Source organism: Beauveria bassiana (genome assembly GCF_000280675.1).
Source record: "Beauveria bassiana ARSEF 2860 unplaced genomic scaffold BBA_S00060, whole genome shotgun sequence".
Lineage (NCBI taxonomy): Eukaryota > Fungi > Ascomycota > Sordariomycetes > Hypocreales > Cordycipitaceae > Beauveria > Beauveria bassiana.
The window spans coordinates 11,684-33,103 of NW_007930895.1; the positions used below are offsets into that span (position 1 = coordinate 11,684).

Below are 21,420 nucleotides of genomic sequence, written 5' to 3' on the forward strand. Positions count from 1 at the left end.
TAAAAAAAACAGAGCTATTTCTACGATCAGTGGGCTTTGTTACAGCGGGACGAAGGGCCAGACATGGCCTGTGTTAGGCCAGGTACCAGAGGGTCCCCGCAGTACAATACCCACCAGTGGCCAACCCCACGACACTCGCTGTTTAGTTTAACGCCTTAAGGGGCGGCACTAATAAATAACGCCTTCACTGTAATTCTATCCACGCAATCCATACTCCCGCAACTATATCACTGTTGCCCTTTCGCCAGTTTCGGCTCCTTCGCGAAGGCTCTAAGAATTGGCTTCATCTTTCCGTTTGGCCCACCGAAGATTTCCAACCTCTCTTCTTGCGTCATTGGCCGCCCGCGGGCCGCGGAGCTTCTGTTTGGCCCAAAGCGAGAGCATCCTGTCGAGTTCATTCCAGCCGGCCTCGGGCGAGCGGCAGCAAGGCGTCATGGACAGAAGCGGCCGTAATAATACATATACAGTAAAAACCGAAATGGGTGTCGCGGGTGAACACCTACATAACAAAGATAGCGGGTAACAGCCAAAAACAGCTTGTACCTGCTAAGTACCTTTTCGCCCACCCTTAACAGGGCTTAATGGCTAGTTGCCGCTTAATGCTCTACTAGCTATTTTCGCCCAAGTCATCGTTAACGGAGGCTCTGAAAGGTACGAAAAGGCGGTCTTCTCTGAGAACATGTAGCCTGAAGCATCTGTCTCAAAGCCTTCCTCATTGTAGTAGGCGCCTTGGCTAGTCAGGAACTGTGATGCATCTCAGCCCCAGTGTACCTATATTTGGTGGGAATTACCACCGGATTTGGTGGCAATCTCGCAGGCGTAACAGATAATAGAAAACTTCAGAAAATTTATTACTTAACAAAAATGATAAAGCAAAATAACAGAGTTCTTCAGGTTAAGGCTTAACTTTCACAGCGGCCGACCATGTTAGTGGGGTTTTGCTATCAGATTCCATCTTTATGTCGCCGCCGACAATGATGTCTGCCGTGCCAATCTTGCCTTTTCCTTCTACACCTAAGCAAACCGCCCAATTCAGTCCAACATCAGACTGCAATACGTCAACCTGCGAGCGCGCAGAGACGCGACTGCTTGCCTTTTGGCAATGTCGAACAGTAAGCGTGGAGTAGCGGGAGTCAGGTGTGAACATGTTGTGGCGGCCGACCTCAAGTGTAGTCCTGGAATCAGTTGACCAGTCCTTTTCCAATTTGCCTGTGATGGAGAGGTCTAGGGCCGCAAGACTGTCGTTCACCGGCCAGCCACGGATGACGCGGCTGCCCTCTGGAGCAACAAAGAGGGGGGCATAGCCGCCAATCGTGACCCTTGCAGGGCCGTCTCTGGCCGTCTGCTTCTTACGCATAAGTGCGTCAGTGTCAACTGTATACTCACAGCTGAAAATGGTCTTCGACATGGCGAGATCTAGTGGCTCAACACTAGCGATGCCCTTGCCTTTGGCGAACGTGGCAGACAGCCGCGGCATGCGTGCTTCGAAATGGTTTGCCCTGTGGTTACTCACTTCGCCGCTATAGTCCGCTGACAGACCGACATCGTAGCCTGGCTCTTGCCTGCATACAAATGCCTTGCCGCCAAATCGGACGTCGACAGGTATCGAGTCAGAGCCGATTGTCTTGTCCAAGAAATTGAACGTTTTTGGCGCATGGATTTCGACTCTCGGCCGAATGTTGTAGTCCCACTTGCCCACTGCCAGATTAGGCTTGGATATGTCCACATCGCCAATGCTGGGCTTTGTGCTCAGAGAAGGGATTTTTTCACAAGAAAATGCAGGCTCGTGGGGAAACAAAGAACCAGCGTAGAATGCAGGGCCTGGAAAAATAGCAGTGTCAGCGGCAAATGCAGGTCCTCGAGCGAAGGATGGGCCCGGAGAAAATGCAGATGCTGCTGCGTGAGAGGAAAAGCCACTGTCAAAACGAGGACGGCGACCGCTGAAAGGGCTAGCATCACTCGGAAACGCAGCACCGTTATAGCTGTTGCTACCTCCGAAGCTTGCGCCAAAGTACGAATATTCTTCATCGTCAGCACGGCCAAAAGATGGGCCTGAGCTGGTGCTCATAGAGCCGCCCATGATGGAGCCTGTGTTGGAACAAAGTTGAGAAATGAGTATTTGACGACCACGGCGGTCAAGTAACGAAAATGTTTCCTCTGCATTCAATGCCCCAAGGTCTTCTTCGCTCTCTTGAGACGCAACGGCGGCCTCTATTTATAGGCAAGTTGGGCTGTAAAGTCGCCCGGTTTTCTGTTATACAGCTGCGCTGCTGGCTGCCCATCGGCATGCCATAAAATCGACGCGCCGGTCTTTGGACGAACACGTGCGCGTTTCGTAGGTAGAGAAACTCGCAGCAGCCTCACCCACGAACGGTGCTCTGGTGCGTGACTTGCCTCCTGTGCTTTCGAGAGGGGGGTTGCCAACGGCCATGGCATTCTGGGAACCCCTGCAAGAGACAAGCATGCCTCGCCATCTCTCAAAAGCATTTGGACAGCCCGCATCAAGTGTGTCTTCACGCCTTGCTCTTCCCTCCGCAATCTTGCCCACCTCTTTCCGTCCTCGTACAGCACAGAGCACCTTCAGCTGATGTGGGTGAGCCAACCACCACGCGCATATCACGCTCAGTGACATCATGCTGCTTCGTGGCCAGTACCAGAGAGCCATCTCGCGTCGTTTACTTTGCCACAAAACGGGCGTCGCCAGACGCGAAGAACAAAGATTCTGTTTGCGGCTGAGCTTGACTCGCATCACTCGGTTGATACACTCGCCAGCTGCGGTGACAAAGGTGTGGATGTTCTGTCTGCTACCCTCTGCCGTAGCGACATACAGATGCTGCATGCATATTTCCGCGTCTGTTTCGATGCGACATTCGAATTCTCAGTTGCAACCGTCGATTGTAATCGTATTCATGTGTCCGAATCCATCGCTGCCGTGGCCTGGCTCGACCTTCTGCGCGGTAACGTTGCAAAATTTCTTTGTTGTAGCGTCAACACGCTGGAGAGGGTGTCTGCGGTGTGCAGTATGCATCCTCCCTCCTCACCGCCTCATAGCCTTCCAATTCTTAAATCGAGGCGGTGCAGGAGCAGTGCAAATCTTTGCCCGTTCGGAATCGGTGTCCCACCACCCCCCAGACCAAATATCTCCGGCGTCACATATGAGGGACAATAAATGTACGCCAAGGGACAGGCGTCTGTGTTTTTTTGGCGTGACATCTGGCTTGCCGTCTCTCCACAAACCGGTTATGTAGATGGCCTCCGCAAAGTAGCTAGCGGGGCCCATCAACTAGACGCGCTGGAAGTACGCTTGAAGACACGCCAGAGGCACGCTAGAGGCACGCTTAAACGCGCTGGAGGCACGCTGGAAGGCGGTTGTTGTGATAGAGACTCTAAGAGAGTGACTTTGATGAACTCCTGAGCTCTGATCGGTCTATCAAGACCCGTAAAATACCTTTATAGGCAATAGTTACGTAACAAGATTCGAATTCTACGTTACAAATTTCAGCCCTCCATCAACTTGTCAGCGCGGGCATACCCGCTGAAAGAAGTGGCGGTGCAGAATGCGTCGGTAAAAGATATGTTGGTAAAAGACGTGTCTTCTGGCGTGTGATCCGCGTCCAGAGACGGCACGCCTGCAGCCATACTATGCTTGAGGTATTTATGTGTGGAACATTTATTCTTGCTCTTTCTGGTGTCTTGATATAAGGTTGGCTGTGGGTGTGGATTTTGCTACGAAAGTGCAAGTATTAAGTAAGTGTACTGTTGATGGAAATAAGAGGCTTATAGCGCAGATATTTGGCAATTTCTACAGAGCACCACGCTGACGCCTCGCTGCAAGGTAGGCTCAATAGCCATTCGGACCTAGGGCCGGCTGTCATTATGACTCGCGGGATTTGAGGTCTTCGTCGAATTGGCTTCAGGGATTAATTGATCCATTCAATCCTGACCAATCTGTCAATTTTTGAGGTTATTGAAGAAGGTTGCGGAGACCTGTTGTTGCTGGCCGAGTGTTGAGGTTGAGAGTGGGAGACAGCTAAGTTCATGCTGCATACATCCACAGAAAGATGTGCCTTCGTGCCCTCAGAGCCACAGTATTGTGTGTAACGATGAATTTGATGAATGCAATTGGTAAAACTTTAAGCGACAACTACCGGTACTGTAGCCGTTAGGTCCTGTTAAGAGCGGACGAGAAGGTACTTAGCAGGTAAAAGCTATTCTTGGCTGCTCAGTAAGTTTGTTATGTAGGTATTCACCCCCGACACCCATTGCGGTTATTACGGTAGTCCCTTTTGACCGAGGCAACGTAATTCACCCAGTCATTTGTTTCGACGTCGAGGTCATAGTCACCAATATTCCATATAAGCCCACAGTTGCGCTCGATACGCTGGCCTTGCTCGTCAGGCATATTTTCAGGTTGTTATAAATGGCTTTGGACAGCGATACGGGAAAATCTTGAAACATGATTTCAGCGTCATCGTTCATATACTACAGCGCTTGGTAGTATGGCCATCTCTTCTTCCTGGGCACCAACGTGTGCTAGACAACTCGTTCCCTTGCATGGCTCTGGGCTCTTGGAGCGTGTCTTGGTGGTTATCAGGCCTTTCAAACATGCAAAGGCAGGGTTGCGTCCTTTGAAGTGATTAGTTGTGGTCTAGCACTCTCTTTCACCGCCAATTTAGATGTTCGCGGCCCGGTTGAGCGATGTTGCAAGGGATGAGCTGTTGCGTCAGCGAGGTAGAAGACCCGGAGTTCGAGCGAGCGAGGGCCTACCACTAGTTAGTGATGCATGTCACACTGTTTCGTGAGCTGTCCACACAATTCTGAGAGCAACAAAGTACTCGGAGCCGGACCACTTCCGTCTTGAGCTTCCAAGTTCGTGTGATAATCGCTCAGCTTCATCCACACTGACGAAGGCCTCGGGCCTTTGACTCCGATTTATGGAGTTCACGAGCGATCGCTTTTGACCATGATATCGCAGGCTAAGTGCTTGCAGCAGAGTATAATTTAGACATCGGTCGCAGCTTGGGTAGACGAGTCAGCGGTCGAATTTGGACAGTAGCGGTGGTGGCCCACTGCTCCTTTAGCATCCATTCTGCAGAACTTTGGTCGCTAGAATGATTGTAGATTGGTGCAAATCATCTAATGTATGAGCTCTACTGACAGCGACACCGTGAACCCATGAGACAGACGACACCAAGAGCGGGAGCTGCAACAAGACCTGCCGTTGCCGCTCTAATTACTCCTACTTCGGGTCCTCCTTGCCACGGGAACACTCTGCTGGGGTACAGACCCTCGCGAGACAGAATGGCTTTCTCGGCGATTGGTTGGGGTGAGCGTTTTACGAAGACCCAGCTGGGGGTGCTATGACCGAACTGCTTGGCGTTTAATGGGCGTTGGGCAGCAAGAATGGCGGACTTTCGGCCTTATTCTAGCAGCTGCAGGCCAGCCTGCAGCGACCATCCCCAATCTTTTGGTGCCGCGCCTGCCAGTTGCTCAGGACAAGCGAATATTCGGCAGATTAATTTAGTAAAGCAGGGCTGCTACAGCTGCTAAACGTTGGCATCGCTACGTATGATGTACACCACTTGAGCTTCGTGCAAACTGGCACCAGCTACGATGAGTTCTTTGGCCACCGTTATCGACACCATGCTGACTGGGTGCGGGAGCTGCAGAGATAATTTGGCGACGCCACAATCTGCAGGTCTTACTCACTGAGGCGATGCTTGCAGCATGCCGCGGGGCCTGCCAGTTTTCCTAAACCTGCATGATTTGTGTCTGGCAGGCGTTGGTCAGAAACGATCTGCTGCGTAGGCACGAATGCGCTTTCCCCCAAGGTTAACGGGAGAATTACGAGAACATACTTAAAGAGACGACTTGCTGAATTTACAACCGGAGTCGCTTCGCAATGATTGCCCATTCAATTTTGCTACTTTGAAATTACCGTCATGTATGCTTTGCAAGATGTCCCTGGAAAGGGCAAAGGGCTCGTCGCTACCGAAATGATCCCGAATGGTACACGAATCTTATGCGAAAAACCCATTCTGTGGATACCTTACAAAGGGCTAAAAAGTAAAGAGATGGAAAGTGTGGTATTCCGAAAGACCCAGGCTCTCGACGACACTCAACTAGACATTGTCCTATCGCTTCGAAACGTCCATGAGTTCAACAGTGTATCTGAGCAGTATGCAGGAATCATCCGAACAAATGGACTACCCATAGGGGCAGATGGATCGGATGCAGGGATTTTCGAGCATGCCTGTCGCATCAATCACGCCTGTAGTAACAATGCACAAAAGAGTTGGAACGAGAATCTTAAGCGACATACGGTGCATGCACTGCGTGACATACAGCAAGGCGAGGAGATCACCATCTTTTACCTGCGCACCCTCGAGAGCCGCAGCCGGAGACAAGCCAACTTGAAAGCAAAGTTTCTCTTCACTTGTTCTTGCAGTCTCTGTGCGTTGGGGCGAAAAGAGAGCCGCGAAAGCGATGTCAGACTAGGAGCCATCTTGAGGCTTGAAAGTCTGATCTCGCAGGGAGGATTGGAAGCGATCTTGACATCACTGCTGCAGATGCTGCGCTATTCAGATGAGCAGATTCAGTGTTACGAGCAGCACGGGCCAGGGGATGCAGGTCTGGCTCGCGCTTTTTTTGACGCTGCTCAGATGGTCATCACACATGGAGACCTAGCGCGAGGAAGGATATTTGCAAGGAAAGCAATATCTGAGTGGGAAAGGACTGCAGGCAACGACTGCATGGAGGTCATACATCACCGAAAGCTATCCGAGGATCCCTCACGATCAGAACTATACGGCCTATCTATGAAATGGAAAACCGGAGTGAGTGATACTCCGACTGGACTGCAGCCGAACGCTTTTGAGGACTGGCTCTGGAGAAGAAAAGCGACAAACAAGAAGAGAAATGCAAAGGCTCACGACAAGAAAAAACATATTCAGACGCTGTTTACCATGAGAGAAATTCCGGGTAAAGGCCAAGGTATCGTCGCAACTACGAAAATCCACAAAGGTACTCGCATACTAGCCGAAAGCCCGTTATTCATTGTGCAAAAAAAACAACCGAACGTCAAGGTCGCGGGAGTCGACATTTGTCGAGAGATTGAACGTCTTAGCGACAAGCAGAAGCAGGATTTCTTTGCGTTGCATAACAGCCACGGAAACCGGTATACCCCAGAGTTAGGCATTTGCAAGACCAATGCGCTACCACTGGGGTCCGAAGCCACGGAAGGGGGCCTTTTTCTCCAAGCATCCAGAATCAACCATTCTTGCCGGCACAATGCACAGAATACCTGGAACGAGAGACTTAACAAGATCACCATTCATGTGTTCCGAGATATCGAAGAGGGAGAAGAAATCACCATATCGTACCTAAGCGGGTCAAGTAAGTATGCCGATAGACAGCTTCGCCTCGAAAGCGCTTTTGGATTCCGCTGCTCTTGCGAGCTTTGCATCATGCCCTCGGTCATCTCTTGCAGAGCGATGAGAGGCTCGCAAAGATTGAAAGCCTTGACAAGAAAATTGGCGATGGCATAAGTATCATTTCGACCCCACTTGCCTCGCTTGGTGCCGCGCGCTCACTCCTTCAACTCGTTGAGGAGGAGGGCATAGCTGATGCTAGAGTGCCGAGGGTTTATTATGACGCATTCCAGATTGCCATAGCGAATGGCGATCAAGCGAGGGCCAGAGTGTTTGCCCAGCGGGCAAAGGATGCATGGGTGATTTTGCAGGGTGATGACGGTCCTGATGCAATACGGCTAGGCAAATACGCAGACTCTCCGGCTGCGCATAGGCTCTTTGGCACAGCGGACAAATGGAAGCAGGCGGTAGCGAAGGTCCCCACGGAGCTGAATGCTCAAGATTTTGAAAGTTGGCTGTGGAAGCAGCGACGATAAAAGATCCAGACCAGCAAAGCTAGATTATTGAACTACCACGATTCAGATTGCAACAAGAAACCCTAATACTAATACATCAGATGCCTAAGTTACTGTACTTCATTTTCTTCTTGTACAAACATGGGAGCTACAAGCGTTCTAATCTGCGTCGTACGGCTTCACGGCTTTTCTGTTCTGAGGGCTCTCATTGCCGGCCCCTTCAATTCTGTGCCATCTTTCTACGGAATTGGATGAAGGCTCTCTATCGGAAGGGAACACCTTGCTCTGAAGTGCGCTCCTTATAAGTCAACGAAAGCAGGATCAAGTGACGAGGTCGAAACCCGAAAAATGTATGAAGGTCGGCAATGTGATTGTGCAGCCAGCCTGGTCATCATGCGCGAACCTGTTAAGTTCGCGAACACACGGCATGTCCGAAGCATCTTTGCCGACAAAGCGATGTGCCGATTTGTGCACGCGTTCACCATCACCGTTGACTGTGCCTGGGGGACGCTCACTGATCGATACTATTCCTGCGTAGCGCACCAACTCCCCAATGCCTTAACATGCGCTGGAACAGCTATGATTGGCTGGAGGACTTTTGCTACAATAGCATCTTGTCGATCTGAATTACTTCATATTGAGAGGTCTGTCCGCACTCTTCTTAATTTGTGCTTCAACTGTAAACCTCACTCATGTATACCAGGTATTATTAGGTCATGGAGCAAAGGTACGTACATCACCCCGCGTCAAGTTTCGCAAAATGAAAGAGCTATTGAAAATTGAAAAGGCCGTGATTCCCCAGAATGATTAAGTGTGTATGCGATTTCGACTCTGTTGTGAGCTGCGAAGCTCGGTCTCTTTCGCTCGAATGCCCGGGGGCCAGCAACGGAACGATTGGCTGATTCGTTCCTGCTGCGGGTTAAGGTTGTCATCCAAACTTGGCGCTTATGTGACGAGGATGCTTGAAAGAAAGCCCAGCATCTCTATTTTCGACTTCTATCCAATGCACCGTGCTTTGGGGTCATGTCACAGCAGTGCATTGGTCTGTTGTGAGCATTTTTCGGGCCAGGCAGCTGGCGGCAAGAACCAGAGCCGCCGAACTTGGCGTTGACAGAGGTGCTGCTGAAGCTACCTGCACTAAGGAGGTATCGTCCTCTTGTGGGCACCACCACGCTGCCGCAAATTTGGTGGGAGGACATTTTCGGATCAGTGCATTCTTCGAAATACCCTTGGTCACTGTCCCAGGAGCCCCCCCCTTCTTAGGTACTCTGCTCGAGGTACCTGAAGCCCCCCACTTGTCCTTTGGGATTAGGAGCCTGAAAATGGTCTTGCCCCCTCGCCGGCAAAAGTTACTCACCCTCAGCCATTGACAGGCGAACCACCAGGAACTGTACCTACCACCAGACGGTGCCGCACCACGTTTCACTAGATTTTCTAGCCTAGAGGTGCAGTACTCGATATCTGTAGGACCTCTTCCATTTCTTTTTTCCTTGCCACGTTCCATCTGTATATTGCGAGGTTAGAAATTTTCTCGCCCTTTGCAAAAGCTAATCTGCTATGATTAAGTAAACAGGCCTTTTTGTACATCATGTCTGCCCGCCAGCAAGTTCAAACAGCCTGTTAACGCTTCCGCTAAAGACGAGTAAGGGTGAGCGTCTCCGCCTGTCCGCCTATGCGCATAATAGCGCACCGTACTTGCTCTATTTATGTAGGTAATCCCCTGCGGCTTACCTGCTTTTTTAGCTAATTTTCCCCTTAGCCATGTGCTATATCAACTTCGCAATACCGCTGCTTGTTTGCAAATGCGATGCACCGTCCGGCTGCTCATCGCTCGCCGGCCGCTTACGTGAGACCATCTCTCGTCAGGAGATTTTCGTGTACCACCTCGGACGACTCTTCTCGAGTCCGAGGTCGAGCCGGGCCAATGCGCTGTGAGAATAGTTCAGCGGAGTAAAACCGTAGTTCTTTTAGAAAGACCTCTGCCCGCTCAGCACATTCAAGATATAGCTGCTGTCGGGCTGACGCGGTGACGCAGTAGTCTGCTCTTGCAACGGGCGACGTACAAAAGCAAGTCGACTTCAAGACTTCACTACGCGAATTGTTCCAGCCTGCTGCCACTACACTTAGCATAGACCGCGATTAGCTAATCTTCTCATATCTAGTATTCCTTGCGCCACTAGTTCATCAACCAGCCTGCTAAGTTTCCACGACTAACTTAGAACACTCTAAATAGTTACTGCTGCTTTGCAGATGCGACATAATCATTTTATTGACAGTGAAAGCGTAAGTACCTACATCTCTGAAGCAAATTCTTAGATGGTACTTTGAGCAACCCCTTCATACGCCCTATTAGTCCCTCGACACCGGGCAGTCTCACTCAACAAGTCAAAAGCAACCTGACACAGCCAGACATCTCTCTCATCAATCGCCCCATACCACAGTCCACACCCCGTCTCTGTGCCAGATTACGGGCGACATTTAATTTTCCATAGCATCGGCGCGGGTGACACCAGCAACACTCTGGTGATTTTGACCTCCAATGGGCGCGCCGCACTCGGGACAGCGCGCCTGCTCCATGGGCATCCCGCATTCGCCAATCGCAAACTGCATGTCAAGTTAACTATCAACACGCAAATAATTCCCTTCCCCGGAAGGATCAATAACGTACCGGATGTCCGTTGACACAATTGTACCAGTGACCAGAGTGCGTGGCCATCCCATCTCGCCCGCTGAGCATGGCCTTTTTGATAGCCGCAATCTCTTCCGGGCTGACCGCCTCATACCGTTCCGCTTGTAGTAGCTGAATAGTTTTACGAACAGCTTCCTTCAACGTGTCAGCATCTTGAAAGGGTTGCTCGCACATGCGGGATGCTGTCTCGAGGTTTTCCCTCGCCTCGTCCAGGAAACCGCTCGCTTTGGCCCTTTCTGCCTCATCGAGACGCGGGCGGAACCCGTACATGTGCGCCATTCTGGCATGATACAGGATTGCCTCGGCAGCGAGCTTAGGCAAAGCGTCAGTACGGGAGCGGGAAATTAACGACGAGCAAGACTTCAGAAACAGTTTGGCAACCAGAAGCGGAGAACCGCCTGGCCATTTCGGTGGCTGCGCGAAATTTGCAGCTTCGATTGCGGGCAAAAGATCAAATATGTCTTCCAGTATGATAAAATCCAGCTTGACAAGTGCCATCTCGCCGGCAAGGACCACACGACAATCTCTCTCGACCCGGCGAGGTGGGCTCTGCATTGACAGAGCCGCGAGGCCGTCGCTCAACGTATTTCGCCCAATTCCTCGCAGCGCGTGAATCGTGGCTTCATAAAGCTTATGATGGGGCTTATATCTCTCCGAAGATTCATTGCAAAAAGTCTTTATCTTGTGACGCAGCTTCTTGTTTTCCCTGTAGCGAATCTGCAGGCGCCGAATAAGGGTCTCAGTCTGGCCTGCGGGGAGAACATTGATGATTCGTAGAATACCCGAATGTGATTCGGCGAGCTCCCGTTGTAGCTTTTCCAGCTCCATGTTGATATCTTTTAGCTTTTCTTTGCCTGCGACTAGAAACCTTCTGCCTGACTCGTCTGCGACTGCTCTGTTGACAATTCGATTGTAGCGTCGCGTCGCATATTGCCTCACCGGACGCTTGCAGTCCGGACACTGCGGCATCTTGGCAAATTCGCCGGAAAGTTCGACCAAGCCCGTGAAGCGACCTTCAACATCAGACACATATGCTGTGTGCATGCCCATGAGTCCGTCTAAGGTCTCGGCTGTTAAAAAGTGTCCGCAGCCTAGAACGACAATGGGGTCCACGTCAACGTCGATTTCGGTATATGTTTTCATCTCGAGCAGATCAACCCGCGAGTCCTGCGACTCGCCACAATCTTTGCACAAGTCCTCAGGGCAGGCTTCACCGCAGATGCCCGGGCAGCGATGGCCGCAGGAGAGCAGCTTGGCGCACCGCTCGTTGCAGGGCAGCCGGGTGCATGTTGCTGAGCACGGCATCGCACAGGTGCCCTGGTGCTCACAGGACCATTCGCACTTTTCCACACAGGGGGTGCAGCCCTCACTGCACGTTGCAGCGCATGTCGAATGCTGGCATCGTACCTCGCAGGGGGCAACACACAGGCCGCACTCGGTGCCTGCATGACAGGGCTTGCGACAGTGGTGATTGCATGTTCCAAATGGTCTCTCGCAAATCTTTCGGCACTTTATATGAAAAATCTTTCCAGTCGTGTCGCCAGCTTGTTCGCGGCAACTGCCACATGTTCCGGGACAAATGTGGCCACATGACAGCGGAGTTGAGCAAGGTGCTGGGCATCGATAGCCTTCTGCGGTCACCGACTTGAAGCATGCAATGTTCACATTGTGGTTGCAGTCGGGTACAACCTTCTCGACAATTACATCGCAGCGGATCGATTCGGGGTTCTGTGCAGAGTGGCATGCCACAGTGTCCTTGACATGGCCGCAAGGCAGCTCGACATCTCTCAGCGGCACGAGACACTTCCCGCAGTCTTCGCCGCATGTTGGCCTCTGACACCCATGTCCGCATGGCTCATGTAGACGCTGGCAAGGCTGTGGACAGGAAAATATGTTGTGCATACTTTCCGAGTGGCAGCGCGCGAGGCACATGTGCCCACAGTCGGCGAGGCGCCAAGAGCATGTCTGCGAGCACCCTCCTTCGGGACTGTGCCGAGAAAAGTCGTCGGGCTTAGATACATTGATCGGCATTTCTTTGTGCCGCGGGCAGCACAATGCAAGGACTTTCCCAACAGAATCCGACGCTCGCATAAGCTCTATAACAGTCTGCCACATCTTGACATTTGTATAGGTCTCCGCGTTCCCGATGAGGTACATTCCATGTTGCGCTCGGCTGAGAAGAACATTGATTCGGTTCGTAGTTTTCAAAAAGCCACCCTTTCGAGCGTTGTTGCTTCTGACCAGAGATACAATCACGACTTTTGCTTCCTCACCCTGGAAGTTGTCCACCGTAGCAACGCGCAGCAGATCGCTGAGCTTCTTCTTCGCCAGAGCGCCTTTCCGTTGCGTTGATGGCACTTCTTCTTGCGAGTCGGATTCCTCACTATCAATACCATCTCTATTCAAGGCATCCTGATCTCTGTCACTGAGAACCACCTCAAAGTCATTGCGCATCGATGCTCGAAGCTTTTAAAGCTGCCCGGTGTATGGCGTCAGCACTGCAATGTCACTGCTGCTGTACACACCCTGGCGAACAATGTGACGAACGAGTGCATGGACCAAGCCAACCTCCCAGTCATTCGAATGCGACTTGTGGTGCATCTCGGCGCTCTCGCCAGCCTCCAAATGGCCGTGGTCAAGCCAAAAGAGGTTTTTTCGCATGCCCACAACGTCTGGGAGGTCGCAAGTGCTTGGGTGGTCTTGAATATTGGGATAAAGTGTCTCGCGTACAAGCGAGGATATGGAGGGGCGCATGCGTCTCTGCACTTCCAATTGAGCCAATGGGATTTTGGGTCGCCCTGAAATCCCGAATGAGAGTCGCTCGAACTGGCTGCGGTCAAGCTGGTACAACATCCCTTGCTTGCTCTCCAACGACAAGCCAAAGTTGTTGATTTGAGGCCGCAACTGCTCATGGTCTCCAATCTGAATGATGTGCTCCACGGTCGGCAGTAGTGCTGAAAGGATGTGAGCCTCCATCACCTCACCTGCTTCTTCGCAAATGACAACTTTGCATTTCAGTCTCTGGAGAGTCGATATTCGCTTCGCCAAGCCCGTGGTCGTAATGCCAATGACATCAGCCTCTTGAAGCACCCTCCGATCGACTTCGTCATGAATATTCGACACTTGTCGCTGTTCTGTAGAGGTGCCCTCAATCGTTTCGACCAAGTCATTAACAGCGTGCTTGTATCTATCCATGCCCCAAAAGTCCATAAGATGTTGTCGCTCAGATGCAGAAAGAGAATTGACGCTTGTAGAAGCCTTCCGGAGAACAGCATCGAAATCTATCTCGGTCTCGGCGCCATGGTCATGAGTTAAGTCCGCGTCCGTCTTAAGTGATGCCCATATGTCGAAAGGGTGTCGTCCCACGAATTCGAATCCGTCTTCATCTGTCTCTGCAAATTGGGCAGCTATGTGTGGATGGTACCGTGAGAGGTACTTTTGCATGTTTTCCCACTTTATTTGTCGTAATGCACCATGCGCTCTGCCCAGTATCTTCTCGATGCTCTCCGCTGCGGCGTCCAAGTCTTGGTAGGACATGGCAAGACCATAGCGCTCAAATCGGCTTTTGGATTCGCTTTGTGTAACTGCCCGTAGATTGTGTCCCTCTAGAACAGCTGAATGACTCTGGCCACCAATGCGGATGACCTTTTTAGTGCCATCTTTTAGTATATGCTCGAGAAACTGGTCCAGTGCATGGTTTGTGTAGCATCTGACGTTTGCTACCGTCAGTCGTTTGTGTCGTGTTGACTCAACAGCAAACCTTACATGGACTTGTCATAGCCTGCAATGGCGCCCAGAACCGTTGAACTCGATCCTCAGGGAGACCTGATTATCGAGATACCAAAACTTAATAAGGCCACGCGAGAGGCATCAGATGAGCAGATCGAACAAGACGATGTTCACGCCCTAGAATTCTCATCTCCGAATCCAGGTTTGCAGGCATTTCCCATTACCCCCGCGCCACTTTGCTCACGAGACCTACTTAGCGAGCGACACCGCTGAACGACAAATTCTCCACTTCCGCGTCTCAAGTAAACACTTGCAGCTGGCCTCCGATCGTGCAAGGTGTATGTTTCTGCATCCATTTGCGGAATCTAACAAAGATGAAGTCACGGGACTTTTCAAGTGGACCTTCGAGGCACTGTTTGACGCGGAGGCTTTCCGAATTGTTCTTTCTGTCATTCATGGCCAGAGTAAAATTGTTCCCGAGAGAGTATCAGTCCGGTTGCTGGCAGAAATATCAGCCGTTGTTGAAGATTTGCAATGTCGCGACGCCGTTTGATTCTACGCTAAGGTATGGCTTCGCTACCTGGGTGAAGAGTTGCCAGTAGAAGTATCTCCGGATCTGTTCGATTGGATCTTTATCTCTTCTGTCTTTGATGAGCCGTCAATCTTCACAGCAACAACCCAGACAGCCATACGTACGTCAACAGATGCAATGGGGGACTACTTGCCGCCGATTGCACCTAGGATTATAGGTACACCAGCAATGTCTCTTACGTTGTGCCAGCTGACGAGGCTTTAGATACCATACAACAGCGCAGAAGAGATCTCATATACGACCTGCTCACCACCCTGGATAAGAAAGTTGTGGAACTTCGTTTGGGCCTTCACAGCAACTGCACAGTTGAATGCACAGACATGCTGCTTGGAGCGCTTATACGCCACATGACGTCTATCGGTGTTTTCAATGCACCTGAAAGTCTACCTATGGAAATGAGTAGAAAAAGTGTCCAGTTGATTCTGCAGGAGATTCGTGGATTCAACTCTCCTCTCATTTTCGTATCTGGATAGGATACAAGAGAAACCGGTATTTGGGATCTTCGCCAGGAAAGCGACGACATTTATGACCATAAATCATCCTACAGACACGGGAAATCAAAGACAACAAGCGGATTCAAGGAAAATGATGTCAAAACGACAGCATACCTGCAGCGGAGCATCGCTCATCATGATTGTTCGTTGGGTACTCATATGGAGCCTATCATTTGCGATGTGGAATCTAAAATCCATGGGCTAAAGCTAGAGGATTATGCAAGACAATGAACAAGGTCGCAAACCCTGTAGCAAATATGACATGCTCTACCACCCTCAATATCCGTTGCTACTTCTTCAACTACATACCGTGGTTACTACAGACTTGGCCGCTAGAAAATGCTGGCGTTGGTATCTTCGTCTGATAGAATACTATACCCTCTTCTAAGTAATCGTCCGCTTGCTTGGTATTCGCTGATCTGGAAATGAAGTATAGCGCAGTCTATGATATTGCATACTTTGGAAACTCCAGGATAATCGAACTCGGATACGGAAGTCGAAGACGGGTGCCAACATAGGGTCACTATTCACTGATTTGTAAATATACTGTGCGAAGTTCCTTATTCGTCGAGAACTGGGCGGCAAATAGAAAGTTATAACTAGTAGCTATAAAATTGGATAAGTACGAATTCTACGATGAGGTGCTGCGAGCCACTAAAACGGTAATGTAGGCGAGCCCGACAAACCGCACTTCAAGTACCCAACAAGATGTATAGAATGATGTCTTGGAAACTGTAGTATGTATTATCGCCCGCCCGCGTCGACGTTGGCAATGCTGTGCCGTGCCATTTAACCAACCATTTTTTTTCTGAACGAAACAAGTAATTTAAAAGCAACTGTTGTCGCACCGCGTCTCCTAATGTACACTGTCTCATACCAATTACAGCTGTGGGAATGCCTGCGCTTGCTGTTTGAATGCCGCTGTTGGAAACATTTCTGCAGGCACAAGCGTGACATGACACGGCTGAGAATTCTATTCGGTGGCGTTTCCATTTCAATGATAAATCATGACTCTGACGTTGAGCTACTCGCTCAGAGAGAGCTACGACAACCCAACGATCTAGAACAGAGACATGCCCTAGCACCGCAGCCCCTCACATGCTGTTTTATTGATACTTTGTTACATTACCCTAAATCTAACTGTGTTTACTCTTTAGCGGACGTACTAGCCGTAATCACTTGTCTGTCAGAGCTCGTGCGAAACATATCTTGTGATGTTGGGTCGCTCCGCGTCTTACCTGAGCGCGTTAACTCTCGGTAGACTCGGTCAGCACACAGCTATAACCCAAATATAAATATCCTCACCCCCTTCTGCATGAGCAATTGTTCCACTCGCCACAGTCTCGTGGTGCAACCTGCTCAGCATCGGTTGAGCTCGCGGTTATGGCCGTCCTCGCGCCATCCCAGGCAGTGCATGCCGATCACAACGGTTCAAGGCCATCAAACAATATGTTTGCTCATCTGAAAACTGCGATCTCTAACCAACGCCTCAATCAGATTGAGAAAATCAGAGCGAATGGAATAGGAGATGTAGTAGCTCTACCCCAGTTGGCTGTCTGCGGCGATCAATCTGCGGGTAAAAGCTCGGCCTTGGAAGGGATCACCGGCATTCCCTTCCCGAGGAAGGAAGGGCTTTGCACTAGGTTTCCGACTGAGATCACTCTGCGGCACTCCGGAGCTGGCCAACCAATGACAATCACGGCAACAATTCGGCCACACGCGTCTCGAAGCCGAGAGGTTCAGAAGACGTTGTCGTCTTATCGGAAGAACGTCACGGATATGTCAGAGCTCCCTTCCATCATTGAAGAAGTGTCAAGACTGATGGGAATTCGAGGCTACACGAAAACTGAAAACGCATGCGCATTTGCCTCTGACGCTCTCCGCATAGAAATAACTGGCCCTATAGGGCTACATTTGAGCGTTGTGGATTTGCCGGGGCTCATTTCTGTTGCCAACGAGGAGCAAACTGAGGAGGACATCGACGCAATTCACAATATGGTGGCCACATATCTCGAGAGCTCTCGGACGATTATTCTTGCCGTCCTTCAAGCAAGTAACGACATGGCGAACCAGGCCATTATAAAACTGGCCAGGAAGCATGACCCTGAGGGCGAGCGGACTGTCGGAATTATTACTAAACCAGACTTGATCAACGAGGGCGCAGAGAGCAAAATAGCTCTCGTTGCTAAGAATGAAGACACCATAAAACTCAAGCTCGGCTTCTTCTTGGTCAAAAATCCCAGCCCTTCTGAGCTTAAGGAGGGAATATCTATGGATATGCGGTCCAGACGAGAGCAGCGCTTCTTCGCGTCGCCGACTTGGGCAAGCCAAAAGCTTGATATGAGTCGGGTGGGAGTGGAAAATTTGCGAAGATTTCTTCAGGACCTACTTGATACTCACATTGAAAAGGAGCTGCCAAAAGTCCGAGAAGAAATCAAGAAGAAACTTGTTGCGACAGAGACGGACTTAAAATCGATGGGACAAGCACGCCCAACCGTTGGACACATCCGATCGTTCATGACTAGCTTGAGCATGAGGCTCTACGAGCTAATTCAAGCAGCATTGGATGGCAGCTACCATAGTGTTGATGCTGAATTTTTTGCTGATGATGGAGTGTCCAGGCTTCGCGCCCGGGTACAAGAAGTGAACACAGACTTCTCAGATAACATGCGCGATCATGGGCAGAGGAGGAGAGTCGGATCGCATGCGCGGTCCTCCAAGTCAGATCACGGGTCAATCAACGAAACAGCCGAGCTCATTGTGAGTAAAGCAGAAATGATGCAATGGGTGAAAGAGGTATGTCTTTTTCATGTTCCAGATGTAATCGGTTGTAACGCATGAGTAGGCCTACCGTCGGACTAGAGGTCGTGAACTGCCGGGTAACAATAATTCTGCCCTTCTCTCGGAGCTCTTTCACGAGCAATCACGCCGATGGAGCACCATTGCGGAAGATCATGTCCAAAAGATCATGACAATAGCATTGCAATGGGTCGAACTCGCTGTCAAACGGCTCATCCCCGAGGAGAAATTGCGGGGTGAGGTTCGGTCGATTCTGCAGGATTGGCTCGAAAATGGTGAGGCTGAGGCATTGGCCGAGCTTCGCAAGCTCATCGATGATGAGCAAGGCAGCCCTATGACCTACAATCACTATTACACTGATAACGTTCAGAAATCGAGACTGGATGCTCAGAAGGTGGCGATGCGTTCCGCCGTGAATGAAGTGACCCAACATGAGTGGGGGGGCAAGCTTCACATCAGTAACCACCAAGACGACATTAACCGGTTCATGTCCGCCATTGAGGCAAGGATTACAGTTGACATGGATGAGCAAGCATGCAAAGAGGCGCTAACAGAGCTCGAGTCCTACTACAAAGCACGTTTTACTTTGGTAATCATCAAGGACTAGCTGCTAATCTGATCTGCAGGTGGGTCGCAAAACGTTCGTCGACAACGTCGCCCGACAGGTAGTAGAGCGACATATCATTTCGCCTCTTCCGAGAGCATTCTGTCCAAATTCGGTTTCGCAGATGTCTGACGAAGAATTGGAACGTATAGGCTCAGAACCTGATCTTCAGAGGCTTCACCGGGAGAGGCTCTCGGCCACAGCACAAGGGCTCAGGAAGAGCCTGGCTGATATGCAGAGAACTATCTAGCCTTTGCCTTTGGCAAGGAGGCTAGGGGCGAGACTAGGGACGCTTTTGACTTGGCCATCGTTTCTTTTTTGCTTACAATGAATCCGGCTGTTTCGTCGATTGACTCGTAAAATGATTTGGTGGAGGCGTATTTGATTTAGCTTTCTATATACTCTGCCCTTTAGCAGTGGTTTTCCCACGAGGTTTTCCCACTGCTGGTACGCGAATGCGGAAGGGCTAATTGTTAAATTGACTCGATAATTAGACGGCGTGTGCATGTGTCTACTTGTTATCTATCGTCTTGCGGAACCCCATTGGGACTACAGTAATGGCGTGTTGAAGAACCTCCGATCCAGCCTGTCTGCTGGCCATTGCCCAGCGGTCATCAATCCAGATTTCTAATCAAAAGGCAAGCTTCCCATAGTCTGCCAGGCAAGTTCCCTTATAAAGTACCTTAGGCATATCAATATCTCCATATTCAAGAGAAGGGCAGCTCGTTCATGTTGCTGGCGGCCAAGATCGCCGACGCATCCGACGCAAGACACAAACAGGCGGCGCGTCGTGAGTGGCGCAGCCAACTTTTGGAAGGCCTTGGAGACATAGACAGACGCCTTCGGGAGATGGGTATGCACTTCAGGCTGACTCAAGGTGGTGAGCTGTAACAACATGGCATTGCATCGGCGAACGTTGAGAAAACTGTACTATTGAAGAAACTGAATGACAAGGGATCAATTCGAATGCAGATGGGAGAGGTGTATTACCGAAGTGGGCGTTATCTGGGTTGTCGCAGCGGCCCGTGCTTGTGCTTAGGGTTGACGTCAATACCGTTTGAGGATGAGCAAGGCTAAGGGATCTGTCAGTGTAGTGCCAGCGGAAAGACACACCAAGCGTGACGGCTCGGAAGGCAGGCGTATGAAACTAAGCCGGCACCCATTGGTAGCTTCGCGGGGGAGCAGAGTACTGAATTCGTGCCTCCGTCGTAAATCAAAATATTGACTACAGCAGGTAGTCCGGTCAATCTGGCGTCTTCTCGTGAGCGTTAGAGTTAGTACTAGACCGCAGAAGGGGCCAGCCTCGTGCATACCCGTCTTTGCGAGGGGATACTAGAGAGGTAGGCTCCTCCAGAAAATACACCACTGAGCATCCGAGAGCGCTGCTCTTGTGCATGCTTGTGCATGGTACAATCTTCGCGTCGAGGTTGTCGAGCGCGTCGTGCCCAGCCCTCCTAGAGTGAGATGAATGTTGCACAGGGGTGGGTGTGACGGGGCTACATTCTATTTCGCGGCATGCGCCGTGGTCGGAGACGCGAGGACCACCCTAGGGCACCAATTATGTGGTTGGAAGGGCCGATGGTGCACTGCACACGCATGCGCAAGAGTGGTGCATTTCGATGCTTCGGCCGTATTGCACAACCTGACTGGTATGAACCACCTTCTGCACCCCAGCCTTTGGATCTTCCGATTGTCAACGTCACCGCCAACGGCTACGGGGCTCATCATTTCCAATACCGAGCTATGCACTCCGCATATGGTCGGTTGGCGAACACTCAAACCTTCGTCCTAATGCGGCGGGACCGCAAGACTACTCTTGGGGCGGAACTGCGACCCTCATGTAGTTCAGACGAATCATCAAGCATGCTACCTTCGCGTGTAGCGCCAGTTCAGGCTTCATGCAGAATCTAGAGTGTCCTTATTTCGTCCTACCAGAGCAAGAAAGACTCAGACGACGTCGCATATAAGCCTGCTGGTGACCTCTGCCCATGCTTAAAAGCGGTACATATCAGGTCATTACCTCGCAACTTGGATGAAATGAGTCCTCCCAAGCGAAACTGCAAAGCCCGTGGTAACAGCAATTCGATGTCGAATCACGCAGAAGCACCACTGGATACACTCCGCGTCGGTTCCCTCCTTGCGACGATGGAACAATGAGTTGCATCCTGATACAGTCACGGGCAAATTGGCATTCCTCAAAATCTCCACACATCTGTCGCTAATATAAGCCTCCAGACATCTGGCAGCTCCGCATCATTATTGCGACCGAGAAAAAAATGGTGATGAGGCTTAAAAGCATTTAGATGAGTTTTGCCCTCATTTCAAGGTCCGCTTCGAGAAGGTTTGGCAGGTTTTGGTTCTATCGAAATTGGTTAGAGAATTAAATGCTTTACAAAAACTGGAAGCCCATTCTGCCCATTAGTGTACCACCTGAGACCTCATTATGTTGATTTGAGTAGCTTATATCTCGATACAGTAAAAACCGAAATGGGTGTCGCGGGTGGCTTTAGTTAGTTTTAGTACTAAGGTGGGCAGGGCTACTCGCTATTTTTGGCCGCTGACACTGCAAGTACCATGCTTGTATTCCCACCATGCCACTGTAACAGACGCTGAAAATAACCACTGGAA

General features: G+C 50.6%; 5 protein-coding genes across 5 annotated transcripts; 2 read left to right on the forward strand and 3 right to left on the reverse strand.

The window, feature by feature from the left end:
- Positions 1-895: 895 nt before the first annotated feature.
- On the reverse strand, positions 896-2,080 carry BBA_09614 (uncharacterized protein; the record flags this gene model as incomplete). Its single annotated transcript, XM_008604711.1, has 1 exon — positions 896-2,080. One exon carries the CDS (start codon positions 2,078-2,080, stop codon positions 896-898), a length of 1,185 nt encoding a protein of 394 aa, XP_008602933.1.
- Positions 2,081-3,279: 1,199 nt separating this feature from the next.
- Positions 3,280-4,402, reverse strand: BBA_09615 (uncharacterized protein; the record flags this gene model as incomplete). Its single annotated transcript, XM_008604712.1, has 3 exons — positions 3,280-3,448; positions 3,533-3,640; positions 4,251-4,402. 3 exons carry the CDS (start codon positions 4,400-4,402, stop codon positions 3,280-3,282), a joined length of 429 nt encoding a protein of 142 aa, XP_008602934.1.
- A 1,540-nt stretch (positions 4,403-5,942) lies between these two features.
- On the forward strand, positions 5,943-7,906 carry BBA_09616 (SET domain-containing protein 5; the record flags this gene model as incomplete). Its single annotated transcript, XM_008604713.1, has 2 exons — positions 5,943-7,395; positions 7,458-7,906. The coding sequence occupies 2 exons, from the start codon at positions 5,943-5,945 to the stop codon at positions 7,904-7,906; spliced, it is 1,902 nt and encodes a 633-aa protein (XP_008602935.1).
- A 2,457-nt stretch (positions 7,907-10,363) lies between these two features.
- On the reverse strand, positions 10,364-14,659 carry BBA_09617 (NFX1-type zinc finger-containing protein 1; the record flags this gene model as incomplete). The annotated part of the gene is made up of 5 exons (XM_008604714.1): positions 10,364-10,489; positions 10,554-13,033; positions 13,100-14,293; positions 14,340-14,399; positions 14,557-14,659. 5 exons carry the CDS (start codon positions 14,657-14,659, stop codon positions 10,364-10,366), a joined length of 3,963 nt encoding a protein of 1,320 aa, XP_008602936.1.
- A 2,179-nt stretch (positions 14,660-16,838) lies between these two features.
- BBA_09618 (dynamin GTPase, putative) lies at positions 16,839-19,042 on the forward strand (the record flags this gene model as incomplete). Its single annotated transcript, XM_008604715.1, has 3 exons — positions 16,839-18,185; positions 18,235-18,777; positions 18,815-19,042. The coding sequence occupies 3 exons, from the start codon at positions 16,839-16,841 to the stop codon at positions 19,040-19,042; spliced, it is 2,118 nt and encodes a 705-aa protein (XP_008602937.1).
- Between the last annotated feature and the right edge of the window lie 2,378 nt (positions 19,043-21,420).